Source organism: Monodon monoceros, unplaced genomic scaffold, assembly GCF_005190385.1.
Source record: "Monodon monoceros isolate NGI ecotype Baffin Bay Population unplaced genomic scaffold, NGI_Narwhal_1 Super_Scaffold_4, whole genome shotgun sequence".
NCBI classification, from domain to species: domain Eukaryota; kingdom Metazoa; phylum Chordata; class Mammalia; order Artiodactyla; family Monodontidae; genus Monodon; species Monodon monoceros.
This window is the reverse complement of record NW_021703781.1, coordinates 42,816,441-42,833,610: the sequence shown is the minus strand read 5'-3', so window position 1 is coordinate 42,833,610 and position 17,170 is coordinate 42,816,441. Positions and strand designations below refer to the sequence as shown.

Genomic DNA, 17,170 nt, shown 5'->3' with positions numbered 1-17,170 from the left:
CACACACACACACACACACACACACACACACACACACACACACACACCTGCCAAGCCTCTGCTGTTACTCCCATTGCTGCCTTATTCACTAAGACCCTCCTCACTTCACTCCTGAATTACTGTGGCCTCTGCCTGGCATTCCTTACTCCTTGTCTGAACCTGTGCGCACAGTGTATCGGAACAGTTTTCCTCACACTGAGCTTTTATCATATTAACTACTGTGCCCTATGGTTTGTATAAAAAGTGTTACTCTGATGGCGCCAGTGTTGGTCTGTGTTCTGCTTGACTCTGGTGTTTCTGAATCCAGTGTGTCCCTCCTAGATTAGTCTTTCTCAGCTATCACTATGATATCTTTCGATTTACGAGATTGTAATAGAAGCTTTTATATACTGTTACCAGGAGTATGCACTGTGATGTCTTTCTGCGGGGCAAAGCCTTAAAATGTATGTATGCTTTATTTCACCTTGACATTATGCTTTTAATCATGCCTTTGTGCATTTAAAAAATATGTATAATACAACTATTGTTGCTATTTTTAAAATAAAATTTGTTGGCATATCCTAATTGGTCCTTTGGAAGGAGGAGTGTCTATACTGGAAACACCTGGGAACCATTAAAAATGATGAATATAGAAAATACTTTTTTTTTCTAGTAAGCATTTAATTTTTTTGATATCCCCATGGTATATCCTTTAAAATTGTGGTTCTTTGTTTTGTTTTGTCTCTTTAAGATCTCTAGTAGCTTTCTGTTGTTCATCAAATTAATCCTTGCTTCCTATGCCTGGCTTCCAGGGCCCCGCATCAACCTACTCTCAAATTGTGTAGCAACCTTACAGAAATCTCAACCATTGCAGTCTGTTTTATCCCTGACTGGACTCCCACAGCCCAAACTCACTTCCAGCTGTGCTCTTGTTTATGTACTTTCCCCACTTGACTACCCTTTGTGTCTCTCTCCTCGTTCAACTCCTATCACTTTTTTAAAATAAATTTATTTATTTTATTTATTTATTTTTGGCCGCATTGGGTCTTTGTTGCGGCTTTCTCTAGTTGCGGCCAGCGGGGGCTACTCTTCGTTGCGGTGCGCAGGCTTCTCATTGTGGTGGCTTCTCATTGTTGTGGCTTCTCTTGTTGCGGAGCACGGGCTCTAGGCGCACAGGCTTCAGTAGTTGTGGCATGTGGGCCCAGTAGTTGTGGCTCGCAGGCTCAGTAGTTGTGGCACACAGGCTTAATTTCTATGCGGCATGTGGGATCTTCCCGAACCAGGGATTGAACCTGTGTCCCCTGCATTGGCAGGTGGATTCTTAACCACTGCACCACCAGGGAAGTCCCGTATCATTTTTTAAGGGTCTACTTCTTATGAATCTTGTCCTGATTTTCTCAGTCCTTTGTGGCTATATCATCCAGTTCTATGGTTCGTCTCAAGTAAACAGGTGTTCTGGAAAGGAGCCTGGATTTAACAGAGGAACTAGAATGTGACTGGAGAATACCTGTGAGATGAGCGTTGTTTTCTGCTGAAGGTTGATTTTTGAAGGCTATTTGGAATGGAGCCATGCACACACCGGTCCTTGCTGCTTTGTTCTTTTTCTACTTAACTGACCATCTTTGTTCTCCAGTAAAGAGCTGGCCAAGGGAGAAGTCATGTTTTCTTTTTTAGCTTCAAACAATTTTGCAAGGAAAAATTAGGTAAAGTTCAAAGATAAAGGTTTGCTCTAGAGTGCAATATTCCTTTTATCATCTTTTTCATCTGTTCCTCTGTGGATTACTTCTAGCATCCTCCTGCAAGGCACATACATGGCCTGATTACTCGAGCATTTTCTCTTCTCCCTTATGCCCAAATCTTGATCTATTGCATTCACTGGGCTTAGTCTGAGAACTGTGAAGAAGAGCGAACTGCATTCGTCCATTTTTGTGTTTGGATCACTAGACTATACCTCAGCCCCATTCACTGGTCCTGCTCAAACCCCTGCACAGCCCTTCTCTACCCCATACTCCATGGGTACTATGTATGAATTGTCTTTTTTTAGTTCATGTGCTAACTTAAAATATTTCTATTATGAAAATTTGCAAACATACAAATAGCATAGTAAAACATGCTTCTTGAATACCCACCACACAGATTCAATTACCAACATTTTTAGTGTACTCTTTTAAAACCCAAGTTTATCTTAATATTTTGTTCTCTTATGCTATAACATCTGTCTTTCTAAAACTTATCTTTTAGTCATGTGCTTAATAGATCGAATAGTGATCTCTTCTGTGGTATTCAGTTTCAATACTTAATTATTCATTGTCAAAGACAGTGGTATGTGAGAGAAATTAAAATTCAACAAACATAGCTAATATATTGATAACTTCATATGGTAACTTTGGGCACAGGTTACAATTTAGTTGTAATTATTATTTCTATTCTATTAAGTTAACCCCTAAACCTGAAAACTAAATTTTCATCTATATTTTTAAAAATTAAAATATGATCGATCATGTGAGTCATTAACCCCATTCTGGTTACTTACCAGGGAGTGTTATTTCTTGTGAACCTCTCTTATTTTTCATCCGATTTCCTTTGTATATAGTCTTGAAATACTAAATATTTTCAATGTGTTCTTAGACCATCTCATCCCTTAAGGACATAAGAGCAACAGGAATCTTCCTTATAGACATTAATACTAGTATTGAAAATTATGAACTACATTTTGTCTGTAAGAATACTTGCCTTCTTAACTAAATAGGATAGCATTATGATATTAGCTTTAAACCAAGGTTAATCATTTTTATTCCACTGAATAACTCATTGCTTTTGCACATTATAATTCACTGTTGAAATTCTTTAATTTTTTTCCTATTTTTTTTTTCTTTTTCTGCAGCTCTTGTAAATGTGAAACTCTGGGCCATTGATCGACAATGTTTTCAAACAATAATGATGAGGACAGGACTCATCAAGCATACCGAGTATATGGAATTTTTAAGAAGGTAGGATGCTTTCTTTTCTTCTGAGTGTTTTATTGTCTTTTCAACCTTCCTCTGAAAGGCAGCCCGGGGAACACTTTTTGCCTTTATCTCAGTCTTATTAGCCTACAAATTTGTGGAAGTACAAGGCTTTGCACTGGCTTCTTTCTATTTCTGCTGCCAAATTTCATGATAGGTGGTTAAGTCAGAAATTCAGAGTTTCATCCAACATCCTCTCATAGAGGAGAGAAGCAAGTGAGCATTTGCAGGAACAATGACAACAAAAAGGATATTGAGCCCATCTCTAACTGTTGATCAATTAATATATTTACCTCTTCTAAAGCAACCCACAGTATAAGACTGAATCATCTCTGTGTGAGGTTCTATATTAAAGATCAGATGACTAAGATGAAAAGTTCCAAGAAGAAGTTTATTATCCTTTAATCCTGAATTTAATTTCCCATATTAAATTCATTTTATGTTGCAGTTCTGAGGTATCAAAAGCTTTTCTTTTCCTGATATTATATATTATCATAATAACTAAGCATACCATAGGAATTGGAATAAAACACCAGCTTTCGTTTCTTAGGAATATACTGATAGTCACTGAAATTCATTTGTCTCTATGCTTATTTTATTTTAAAGAGTATATATTATCATTAAAAAGAATATTGACAACTTTGACTTTTTTTGAAAAAGTTATTTTGTATAATTTTTCTTTTGAAACAGAACCATCATTAAATAGTGATGTACAGAGTATGTGAGCTAAATGGGAGTGCAACACCAATTAAGATTTCATTTTTGAGAGCTAGAATGTTAAACTGGCCTTTTTATTTTATATTTTTGGTGAAGAAATTGTTTAAACAGAGTCAAAAAATCATATTTTGTGTCAGTGATAGAAAAATCTTAATGGATATCTATTGAATTTTCTTAAAGGCAATTTTACTGTTCCGTACTTGGGTATTTCTTTTGGTTAACTTATTGTTTCTGATTACATTTTGGATTTCCACATAATTTTTTCTTTATTCCTGGTAAAAGGACAATAAAATTCAAATATGACATCAGGTGAGACCTATTAAAAAAAATATTACTCTATTGGCAAGGTGTTGGTTTTTTTACTAAAGGTGATTGAATGAAACAGAAGTGGAAATGTGAATTTCTTCTGTTTGAAGATTAGTATAGTTTGTGAGGAAATTAAAGTATTCAGGTGCCATCTGTGTAATATATGTATATATATGTTAATATGTGTGCTGATACATAGATGTGTGTATGTGAATGGAGACAGAAAGGGATAAGAGTGAATGTTCATTTTTAAGCCTTTATTAAAGTACAAGTCATTGATTTCTTGTGATGCAGCCCTGACAGAGAAAGATCCCAGTTGGTAATCAGTGAAATGCTTGTCTGCGGGACAGAGTTAACTATTTGTCTCACATACCTAAGAGCTGGGTATTTATGATGCTGGTTTCAGTTTCCATAAGTTAGTTTTCATAAGGAAATGGAATGAGTGCCAATGCTGTCTTTCATGGCTCCAACAAAAACTCTTTTTTAGAGGCACAATTTCAGGAAATTGTAGATGTCTGTGTGTGTGTGTGTGTGTGTGTTTGTGTGTAATTGATCCTGGATATACTTTTATTTTTGTCATCTATTTTGACAATTCAAACCTTAAACAATAAAAGTTGGTTCTCTTAGATTGCGTAAACATTTCTTGTTGGTCAGCTTAGAGCAAGTGGAGTTTAACTGATTTACTAAAAGAGACAGGCACTGACTTTGATGTCACTCTTCATCTTGCCACTCTGTAAAACATTAAGTCCGCATCATTTTTGTATGTAGTAGTGGGCTGGGAGTCCAGAAAGGTGACAAATGACCACTGTTTCCTGGGGCCAGCTTTAATCTTCCTAAATTATTACTGTGACCAACTGGTTCTCTTTCTACAATGCTCATAGTTCCTGTTGAATTAGTTACAGCATCATTAGCTGGGTATTCAAGGTCCTCCCACAGCCAATGGCAGCCTGCTTTTGCAGCCAGGTTTCTTCTTGCCCCAGGCAACCCAAATGATTCCATGTGCCCAAGCAGACCTTGTGCTTTTATATAGCACACTGCCTCTGTTGCCTTTTCCCCCATTGTCAATGTTTAAGTCTCTCTCTTCTTTTTATATTCAACTAAAAGCTGCCCTTTCCACAGATACTGATGGTTCTGCTGGGAAGCAATCTCTTCTCCGGAGCTTCATTTCTACCATGTGTGTTATTTTCTACTTTATTATAATCTCACTGCTAAACTTATCTCTACTTTTAAACTACACACGTTTCGCGACTAGAGCTATTTCTTAAGCATCTTGGTATTCTTCTCTGGCACACAGCTTACCACTTTGTAGACAGGCAATTTACAGGACAGTAAGTGTGGGATGAGTACGTAATTTGAAGGGCCCACTGGAAAATAAAATTCAGGACTCCTTTTGCAAAAATTGTGAAAAATTTCAAGACACTGGTGGCATAGTATGAAACCAGGTATAGGGATCTTCCAATCTTGGGCCCTGTGCTATTACACTTGTGAAAGTAAGAGTGAGTAATCATTCCTCCTTCACTTTCCCGGGTTAATACTTGCTGCCATTTATTTTGCAAGGCCTGTTGGGATGACATAATCTTCCCCAAGGAAATGTAGATCTTGTCAAAAACGAAGATGACCAAAATTAATTAAACTTTTCTACCATAACTTCAGAATTTTTTATTTCCCTGTTTATTGTTGATTTTAAAATTCTGCTTACCACTCTTACATTATGTAAAAGCTTTAAAAGTTTACATAGTTAAGTCAGCCAACTTTTTTACTTTATGGTTTCATGTTTAGAAAGACTTTATCATAAAAACAGACTTAATACTTAAATCCTCTGTAGCAGCCTGTGTGTGTGTGCACGTGCGCTTGTGTGTATGCGCATGGCGGGGTGTTTTTCTCTAATATGCTTGCTAGAAACTTTCATCTGAATTTTTCTACTATAGATACATATACTTTATAGTTAAGGATTTAAGCAGTGTGACACAATCAGAAAAATTAAAACTCTAGCAGATGGTATTAGAAATCATCAGAATTCTTCGCAGTGAGGGTCTCTATGGTACATTGGAATGCCTTCCTAACGGAGGACTTTCAAGGGCAGGGACAGGCTAAAAGAGGAGTGATTCTGTATCACTGCTCATCTCCCCATACCACACTTCACTTTTCTAAACAAGCAGTAAATCTGGAGGGTGAGAAAAGGAGGGGACACATCAGACATGTAAATGCACAGACAAAATGCAAAGATTTTTCTTATCAAAGTCGGTTTTTTTCATTCCAGTGTGTTTACTCATTTTGTAACCACCAGTCATGTGGTCTGGCCTCCTCTTTGCTATTAAACGCCACATCAGACCATGATTCTGGTCTTTAATCCTATTTAGTTGTTTCTCTTTTGTGCTTAAATTTCACATTCCCTGATGTAAACACAGATGTTCCTTATGCAAGCATAGCAAAAAAAAAATGTATATATTCAAGGGGCAGTGCTGCTAAGCAAGGTACGATTGCTATAGGTCCAGTAGCGATTTTGTGAGATGCATTTTCTATCTTCTTTGGCTACTGAAAAATGCTGTTGTTTTACAGATGGATCCTGAAAAATAACTGCTAGAGTTAACTGCCAGAGTTAATTTGTGTTGCTTTTTTCTGAGCATATTCTCTGTGCTACTGTTGGCACAGACATCTATACCCGGAGGAGCATTAGAATGCAGCTGTGTGACCACTGGGATATGCTTGAAGGAACTGGGTTTTCTGTTGGCCCCAAACTATGATGATGCCGAACCTGTATTTATCTTAATGCCTCCCTGACAAATCAGAGACACAGCAGGGACTGTTTGGAATTTAAGCTACTCAATCAAGCCTGTCGACCCACAAAAAAACCTTTTCTTGATCCACTAAGGAATCTTTTGGTAAGGCAGATATGCACGCATCATCATTCTGCATAAGACCTTTGCATGACTACTACTCGCTCCTAAGATAAAGTATGTCTTTGGCACTGTCGTCAAAGCCCTGCTTCCTCTGGCTACTGCTGACCTCCCTAGGTTCATCTCACTCTCCATCTTCTTCTTCCTTGTCTTCTCATTCCCTCTTTGCTCTAGTCCCGTGGTGAGCCTTCATTTCCTTGTGTGCTGTGTTCCCTCCCAATGGAGATCCTCCTAAGAGACTCCTCTCCCTTTGAATGGATGCATTTTCTAGGGTGATCTATGGTGTAGCACCCTGGAAATGGTGTGCCATTATGGCAGAAAAAAGAATCTGATCTCAAACAATTACAGATTTCTGATTTACCTTCCTTAGGTTGAAAGAGGAATTAATAGTATTAGCCACCAAGTTTCATGTTGTATTTTCAATAAATAGCATTTTAAAGTTTAGGAATTTTGAAGTTTTTTACCTATTTGATTCTCAGCTGACTCTCCAACCATTAAGGTAGTTTTCAGTTTGGGTTTTTTCTTTTTTTTTTTTTTTTTTTGTGGTACGCGGGCCTCTCACTGTTGTGGCCTCTCCCGCTGCGGAGCACAGGCTCCGGACGCGCAGGCCCAGCGGCCATGGCTCACGGGCCCAGGCGCTCCGCGGCATGCGGGATCCTCCCGGACCGGGGCACGAACCCGTGTCCCCTGCATCGCAGGCAGACTCTCAACCACTGTGCCACCAGGGAAGCCCAGTTTTCAGTTTTAAAACTACTGGTCATGTGGTTTGGCCCTCTTTGGGCAGAAGAGTGGATCTTCTCCAGGGATCTCTGATCAGATCCCTGGAAGCTAATTTATAACAAAGCCCAAAGCTAATGGCTCCCTATGAGGGCCGTAGCAGCATCCACATACAAGGTGTCCAGATGAGGAGTGGGCCTTTGGCAAATCATAGAACTACTCTGTTGATTAATCCTTCTGCCCCAGTTTTCTTGTTGAGAGCCCTGGTATACATTTTGATGCTGTGTAAAGGTTCCTTATTCCGTATGTCCATTCCTAGGGAGTAAGCCCAAATCTAGTTTGTTATTTCCCCTTATTCTCTAAAACAATAATACTTGTATATACATCTAACATGTAATTAAATAAATGTTACTTACATATGCATATTAGAAAAGTAAGTGATTCCTTTAAAAAAAAGCAATATGACTTTGTTCTAGAAACTTCATGCTATCCTTTGGATATCAGAATGACCTTCACTATGTGGATAATTTCATTTGGGGTTGACTCTATGACTTCAGTCTATATCCCAGACCAACCTTCCTGAAATGTCTCTTTAATTGCTTTACACTTCTCTCATCTGGTAGTTTTGACCACACCTGTCACTAGCAGCGGCCTAGCCTACATAATGATGCATCTTCATGTCTGGTCTGATATATCAGTAATGATTAAATTTTAGTTTTAGAAAAATCTAAGACAAGATATAGTTTCATCTCTGTGCGCATTTTATAGGTGAAGGAATTGAGTCTCAGAGGCCAAAATAAGTTCACATTCAGTTAGAAACAGAGCTTAGAACTCAGGCTTCTGAATTCCCAGTCTCAGTATTCTACCATACCTGGACTCAAGTTCACAGCTCATTCACAGCTTCTAATGAAGCTCCTCACTACAGTAAACTTAACGTGAGGGTGGGTTAGTGGTATTTTCTTTTTGCCTCTCCACGAAGGTAACATACTTATATTATTAGTTTGATATTATATAGGCTTTTTTCTGTACTCTATATTTTTACTTTCGGCCTGGGGTAATGAAATTTTTAAATGCCTTGCAAGTTTTTCCTTCTCTGATCCAGTTTAAAACCCCCCAAATTTCATTTTCTTATAACTCAATCCAACAGGTCACCTTGTTTCTCAGATTTTTATTGTTTATCATATTTATAAAAACATAGGGAGAGATTTCGAGTTCTTTGAGTAGAATATAAACTTGTAAGGGATATGAGAGGTTGCTCATTTCACTAATGAGAGAGCCGAGGCCTAGACTGGTTGTGGGAGGTGCCCAAAGTCACATGGACAATTGGTAGTACAGTTAACCCTTGAACAATGTGGAGGTTAGGGGCACCAACCCCCATGCACTCAAAAATCTGAGTATAACTTATAGTCAGCCCTCTGTATCCATGGTTCCTCCATATCTGCCATTCCACATCCTCAGATTCAACCAACCGTGGATCATGAGGCACTCTAGTGTTTACTATGGAAAACATTTTCATGAAAGTGGACCCACGCAGATCAAATCCCTGCTGTTCCAGGGTCAACTATATACTGATCCAGCTCTCTGCCCTCAGGTAAAGCTGAAATTCAACTGTCCTTTGTTCAAAACTTCTAGCGTATAACTCAACACGATCTTGACTAAACACATGTTCCAGTGTTTCACAATTCCTCTAGGATATGTTTTAATACTCCTGCTAAGATTGCTATATTGTCCATAGGTAAGAGAAAGTAACTGCTTACAGCTGCCCTTGTAATGTCAGTTTTGAATGACAGATGTGGGGTGGGGTCTGCAAATTTACATTTTTAACAAGTTCTCAGGCGATGCTCATGCTTTTGGTCTGGGGACCACTCTTGGGAATCACTGATCTAGGATATAAGATGAAGGTAGAAAATATATTTCAAATATTCTAAATGTTTGTATGACTTGTTATGAAAAGAGTATTTGTTTAAATTTTGGATTCAGCATCTTATAGGTATGTAATCTTAGGCGAGTTTCTTTAAACAGGCTCTCAGTTTTTACAACCAAAAATAGGGTACCCTCCCACAATGAAGGATTATTATTAGGAATAAACAGAATACGATAATATGAGCAGTTACTGAGTGTGTGCTAAGCAATGTTCAAAACACTTTAGATGTATTAACTTATTTAATCCTCAAGAAAAATCTTTAAAGTAAGTACTAACATTTACATTTTACAGATGAGAAAACTGAGGCCTAAGAGTTAAATAAAGTTCCACTGACTTTGTCCTTGGTGTATCTGGGTTTCTTCCCATTTACTGTAATTTTTTTCTCTAATATTGCCCTTTCCCCAAACCTCAGTAATTTTTTCCTTCCTCCCACCCCTGAGGATATGTTCTTAGAAATAAATACTCTGTAATAGCATAAGAGCTGTCACTTTAAATGATGATGAATAAAACTGATGATGTCTTAGAATTGCTTAGGCTCAGAGATGTTTGGAAATCCACCACCTGTATGTCAGAAGGCACCATTATTACTAAAATGGATATTAAATAACCAAGAACTAAGGGTCACTGTCTTTTGGCATCCGAGGAAAGTGTTTGTGGCTGGAAGCTCCTTTCTACCCTGCTGCCTGGAGCTCTTCAAGCACAGATGCTGGTCTTTAGGCAGGACCTGTCCTTGCTTAGTTAAGCTGAGTTCTGTGAACTTCTTTAAGGAATTGCACTATTTGGACGTTGATTGATGGAGTATCTTTGGTACACTTTAGTCTGAAGAAATCATGATGCTACTTTTTGGGCACAAATTATGTAAGGGACAACAATATAGTCTAATCAACTTGTTGAGATCACATTTGTGGAAAAGCAAAATCACGATCCCACTTTCCCTAGATTTTACAGGGAGAGATGGCAAAAGAAGGTGCATATGAAAATAGTTTTAGGGATTTTGGACCTTTTAAAAAAATTTTCAAGGGATAAGTGACAGACCTTTTAAGCTCTTAAGCTTTGAGCTTTAATAGAGCTTTTCTAGAAGACTGTGAAACCCGCATTAGAATTAAGCTCTGCAAAGCTGGCATAGTTTTAATTTGACGGCAAATAATGTGACGAATAAAGAGGTACTTTCTCACACCATTTTCAAGTTGGCCTGCTTACAGCCCATTTCATGGTAGCAGATCCATTCTCATTAAAGGTGACACAGGAGCAGATAAATGTAAAAGTGGCCATTAATTTCATGTTGTCATCTAGCATTTGCACAAGTGTCTCCATATTGATCCTTTTTAAAAAGAAAATGTAATCTGATATTTGCATATGATATAGTGATTAAGATTATTCATCTACAATGTTTACATATAGGCATACTCACCTCCACATGTGTGAATTCCTTCTAATTCCTGCAAATGATTAATAAGACATCTGATTTATGGTATTTGTGGCTAAAATTGTCCATTTAAGTCAAGTAATGAGTCTTATACAGACAAGTACTGTTTGGCTCTGAGGAAGACAAGGCCCCAACTAAGGGACTTAGTACGTTGATTCGTTATGCTGCTCGTCCTGAGGCTAAGCTTGAAAGGATGTGTCCCTTTGGGGATTGTAGGCTGACTTTCCTCCGTCATGTTCCTAGGATAGTTTCTCAACACTGGGGTTTAAAAAACTAAAGCCGTGTGATAAAGCAGTTTAATATTCCTTCATTTTATTGCTGTAGTTTTGATCCTTATAAATCATTTCTGTAGTGAGGCTTCTTTATTTTTTATTGAAGTATAGTTGATTTACAATACTATATTAGAGGCTTATTTCATTTCTGTATATTTCATACTGAGCCTACTTACTGTCCTATCTTTTTAAAATGTTTTGTATGCCAATGATTGGTGCATCTGGGACGGAGTTGTTTTCCGTCAGGAGAATTGTTCTGTAATGAACAAGTTCAGAAGGAATCCATGAGCTTTTAGGGAAACTAAGAACGGGGAGCTCCTTGGATCCCGGCAACCTAGATTTCTCCACTAGATGTAGAAATCTACTTCCCCACAGCTGGAGAGACATCTGAGAATCTGGAGTGTGGATGAGGAAACTCTGTTGAGGGACAAAGTAAACATCCGGGTGATTTAGACAAAGTATGTGTCTCAGCTTGTACGTTTTATCTGTCCTGGGAAGAGGAGAGTACATCAGTTTGTTTAGAAAAAGCCTGAATAAGGAGAAATATGACTCATAGTTTCTGTTTCTAGGGTGTGTGTGTGTGTGTGTGTGTTTCGTTTGGAATAAAGTTAGTCATAGTTTATTTACCAATATGACTTTACCAAGGTGACCTCTTAAGCTTAGAATCTGGCTGTTAAGCAGAAAGGGTATCTCCAAACCCGACAGTCCTGCTTTTCTGCTTTGCCTCGGGTGTAGGGAAAGTGCACTGGAATGGGAAGCCATGAGAGGCAGCAGCTGGCATGATGTCTGGTAACAGAAAGACGGGCTGGGCTCTGATCACTCCCCCACAGTGACAGTTTTCAGAGCAGTGAAGGAGACAAGGGAGGAAACATGAACAAAACAGCCCGCACCTGCTACTTTATACACATTATCTTACTTACCTTTGACGGGATTCTTTGAGGGAGTTGGTGTTATTCCCACTTTATTGAGGAGGCAACTGGAGTTATGAAAATGACAAGCTTTCCCAGCATCACACAGCTGGATTCAAAACCAGACTCGGTCCCAAAGTCCTTGTTCTCTTGATCACATCAGGCCAACTTCCTGAAAATGGATAATGTCAGGAGATCAATAGATGAGTATTTATTATTTTTTTTATATATAGAAGAAAAGTGCCAATTGGTTGAACATATTAAAAAAAAGTCACAAGGATAAATAATGACAAAATTTATTTGGAAATTCATTTCTTGATGCATTTCAACCATTGAAAAAAATTCCTAACATTAATTTGTGTGTAATCATCTATCCATATATGAAAGGAATCGTGAGGTTTTTTTTAAATAGGATTTACTTTTTTTTTCTTAATTAATTAATTTATTTATGGCTGTGTTGGGTCTTCGTTTCTGTGCGAGGGCTTTCTCTAGTTGTGGCAAGTGGGGGCCACTCTTCGTCCCGGTGCGTGGGCCTCTCACTATCGCGGCCCCTCTTGTTGCGGAGCACAGGCTCCAGACGCGCAGGCTCAGTAGTTGTGGCTCACAGGCCTAGTTGCTCTGCGGCATGTGGGATCTTCCCAGACCAGGGCTCGAACCCGTGTCCCCTGCATTAGCAGGCGGATTCTCAACCACTGCACCACCAGGGAAGCCCCAATCGTGAGGTTTTGAAGAGTTATTTAAAAACAGAGGGGAGAGGATATTTTTTCTTTGAAATCTAGTGATAAGCATAGTATTTTAAAATTTGTATGTATACAACAAATGATAGAATATTTATGTCAAAGCCTAGGATTCCAATTAAGCAGTGTAACTTCAGTTATTCTATAAATACATAGGGTTTAAAATTATTCAGTACTTTTGAAGAAATTCTGTTTTCTCAGTTGACTGGATGGGGTCCAATGGGTAAACACTGCATTCCATGTTTGGAAAAAACTCCTTAAGTCCTCTGGTCTGTTGTGCAAACAGAGATAAATTAAAGTTGCCTCAGAGGATGGATTTGTTTGTTTTATTTTTTGAAAGAAATTAAATCCATGAGTAAATTTAACACAGACAAGGCCAAGATTTAAGGCAATACAAGGAACATATTAAAATTCAAGGACTTTAGTTGCAGAGAATTCTGAATTGTTACAAATTTCATCTCTCTTTTGCTCATATGCACTCTGAACTCTGTATACTTAGAAGTAGCATTGTTTGCTGAAATTATGTCCTGGTGTTAGAGACAGGGGAGTTACAGGGAATGAGAGATTTTTGTTGTTATTGTTAATCTATGTTCCAATATCGCCTGGATAAAAATATGAAAAGATACTATAAGACTATCCAAAAGATAAGTCTGCAAAGTAGCTAAACCCTAACCAGCAAGAAGTTATTGACCGGTCTTTTAGTAAAGTTAGTGAATATTATTCTAAATGGCGTTAAGCCAACCTTCCTTCCTCCTTCCCTTCCTTCCTCCTTTTCTTCCTCTTCCCTTTCTTCTTTGCTTCCCACCTTTCTCCTATTCTTCCTCTCCTCCTCCTCCTCATCTTTTTCCCTCAATAAATAAATGCATTCAGATGTAGAAGTAGTCAGTAGCTTCTTACGGGTAAAGTTTTGGCACAAACAACATGTGATCAAAAGGGTGGATTAAAACCAATATATTCTGCTATGTTAAAAATATTAAATTCATACTTTAAGTACTTTTAGACACTTAATACAAAAGGTGAAGAGTGTGCTAAGTATTTAGCAGTAATGATAGGACCCCCTGGCAAAATGAAGAATTCTATATTGGATGTATAGAATTAGCCCAAATGAGGTTTTGTTACCTATATAAACACATAAAAGTGACCTTTTGGATTGAATAAGAAATAAGATGAATCTATGAAATTGAAGTCTACTCTAGGAAAACAATTTTCATTCATTTAGCCTAGTTTAAGGATGTATTGTCTCCCTAAAGACAGTTCACTCCGTCTTCACTCTTTTTTTTTTTTTTTTGCGGTACGTGCGCCTCCCACTGTTGTGGCCTCTCCCGTTGCGGAGCGCAGGCTCAGCGGCCATGGCTCACAGGCCCAGCCGCTCCGCGGCATGTGGGATCTTCCCGGACCGGGGCACGAACCCGTGTCCCCTGCATCAGCAGGCGGACTCTGAACCACTGCGCCACCAGGGAAGCCCTCAGTCTTCACTCTTGATGACTTAAGCTCTGATTCTCAGAATTCTAATGGCTAGTTAATTAGACTCTCTAGCACTAAACTATTTTTACTTCAATTTGAAGCTCTCTAATAAGACAAGAGAGGTCCTGTTTGAGTAAAAAAAAAAAAAAAAAAAAAATCAAGTTTTTAGAAAAGAGAATTTTTCTATCACTAATACTTATTCTTTTTTTAAACATCTTTATTAGAGTATAATTGCTTTACAGTGGTGTGTTAGTTTCTGCTTTATAACAAAGTGAATCAGGTATACATATGTCCCCATATCTCTTCTGTCTTGCATCTCCCTCCCTCCCACCCTCCCTATCCCACCCCTCTAGGTGGTCACAAAGCACGAAGCTGATCTCCCTGTGCTATGTGGCTGCTTCCCACTAGCTATCTATTTTATGTTTGGTACTGTATATGTGTCCGTGCCACTCTCTCACTTTGTCCCAGCTTACCCTTCCCCCTCCCCATATCCTCAAGTCCATTCTCTAGTAGGTCTGCATCTTTATTCCTGTCTTGCCCCTAGGTTATTCTGACCATTTTGTTTTTTTCCTTTTTTTAGATTCCATATATAAGTGTTAGCATATGGTATTTGTTTTTCTCTTTCTGACTTACTTCACTCTGTATGACAGTCTCTGGGTCCATCCACCTCACTACAAATAACTCAGTTTCATTGCTTTTTATGGCTGAGTAATATTCCATTGTATATATGTGCCACATCTTCTTTATCCATTCATCTGTCGATGGACACTTAGGTTGCTTCCATGACCTGGCTATTGTAAATAGGGCTGCAGTGAACACTGTGGTGCATGACTCTTCTTTGAATTACGGTTTTCTCAGGGTATATGCCCAGTAGTGGGATTGCTGGGTCATATGGTAGTTCTATTTTTAGTTTTTTAAGGAACCTCCATACTGTTCTCCATAGTGGCTATATCAATTTACATTCCCACCAACAGTGCAAGAGGGTTCCCTTTTCTCCACACCCTCTCCAGCATTTATTGTTTGTAGATTTTTTGATGATGGCCATTCTGACCAGTGTGAGATGATAATCTCATTGCAGTTTTGATTTGCATTTCTCTGATTAATGATGTTGAGCATTCTTTCATGTGTTTATTGGCAATCTGTATATCTTTGTAGAAATGTCTGTTTAGATATTGTGCCCATTTTTGGATTGGGTGGGTTGTTTGTTTGATACTGAGCTGCACGAGTTGCTTGTATGTTTTGGAGATTAATCCTTTGTCAGTTGCTTCATTTGCAAATATTTTCTCCCATTCTGAGGGCTGTCTTTTCGTCTTGCTTATGGTTTCCTTTGCTGTGCAAAAGCTTTGAAGTTTCATTAGGTCCCATTTGTTTGTTTTTATTTCCATTTCTGTAGGAGGTGGGTCAAAAAGGATCTTGCTGTGATTTATGTCATAGACTGTTCCGCCTATGTTTTCCTCTAAGAGTTTGATGGTGTCTGGCCTTACATTTAGGTCTTTAATCCATTTTGAGTTTTTTGTTTTGTTTTTTTTTTTTTTTTGTGGTACGCACGCCTCTCACTGCTGTGGCCTCTCCCGTTGCGGAGCACAGGCTCAGGACGCACAGGCTCAGCGGCCATGGCTCATGGGCCCAGCTGCTCCACGGCATGAGGGATCTTCCCGGACCGGGGCACAAACCCGTGTCCCCTGCATTGGCAGGCGGACTCTCAACCACTGCACCACCAGAGAAGCCCTTGAGTTTATTTTTGTGTTTGGTGTTAGGGACTGTTCTAATTTCATTCTTTTACATGTAGCTGTCCAGTTTTCCCAGCACCACTTATTGAAGAGGCTGTCTTTTCTCCACTGTACATTCCTGCCTCCTTTATCAAAGATAAGGTGACCATATGTGTGTGGGTTTATCTCTGGGCTTTCTATCCTGCTCCATTGATCTATCATTCTGTTTTTGTGCCAGTACCATACTGTCTTGATTACTGTAGCTTTGTAGTATAGTCTGAAGTCAGGGAGCCTGATTCCTCCAGCTCCGTTTTTCGTTCTCAAGATTGCTTTGGCTAGTCGGGGTCTTTTGTGTTTCCATACAAATTGTGAAATTTTTTGTTCTAGTTCTGTGAAAAATGCCATTGGTAGTTTGATAGGGATTGCATTGAATCTGTGGATTGCTTTAGGTAGTAGAGTCATTTTCACAATGTTGATTCTTCCAATCCAAGAACCTGGTATATCTTTCCATCTATTTGTATCATCTTTAACTTCTTTCATCAGTGTCTTACAATTTTCTGCACACAGGTCTTTGGTCTCCTTAGGTAGGTTTATTCCTAGGTATTTTATTCTTTTTGTTGCAATGGTAAATGGGAGTGTTTTCTTAATTTCACTTTCAGATTTTTCGTCATTAGTGTATAGGAATGCAAGAGATTTCTGTGCATTAATTTTGTATCCTGCAACTTTACCAAATTCATTGATTAGCTCTAGTAGTTTTCTGGTAGCATCTTTAGGATTCTCTATGTATAGTATCATGTCATCTGAAAACAGTGACAGCTTTACTTCTTCTTTTCCAATTTGGATTCCTTTTATTTCTTCTTCTTCTGTGATTGCTGTGGGAATCAGGATGGGACAGGGGTTAAAGGAGCAGCTGATTTGGGGGCTCTGGCTCACTGAGGCCGGGGGGAGGGAGGGGTATGGATGTGGGGTGAGCCTGCAGTGGCAGAGGCCAGCGTGACGTCGCACCAGCCTGAGGCACGCCGTGCGTTCTCCTGGGAAGTTATCCCCGAATCCCGGGACCCTGGCAGTGGCGGGCTGCACAGGCTCCTGGGAGGGGAGGTGTGGATACT

General features: G+C 38.9%; 1 protein-coding gene across 2 annotated transcripts in view; it reads left to right on the top strand.

Moving 5' to 3' along the window:
* Positions 1-17,170, top strand: part of PRKG1 (protein kinase cGMP-dependent 1) — a 1,179,082-nt gene that overhangs the window by 749,686 nt on the left and 412,226 nt on the right. For both annotated transcript variants that reach the window (XM_029244879.1, XM_029244880.1), the window contains exon 4: positions 2,864-2,969. In XM_029244879.1, the coding sequence (XP_029100712.1) occupies positions 2,864-2,969 (106 nt within the window). The remainder of the gene's footprint in view (positions 1-2,863; positions 2,970-17,170) is intronic.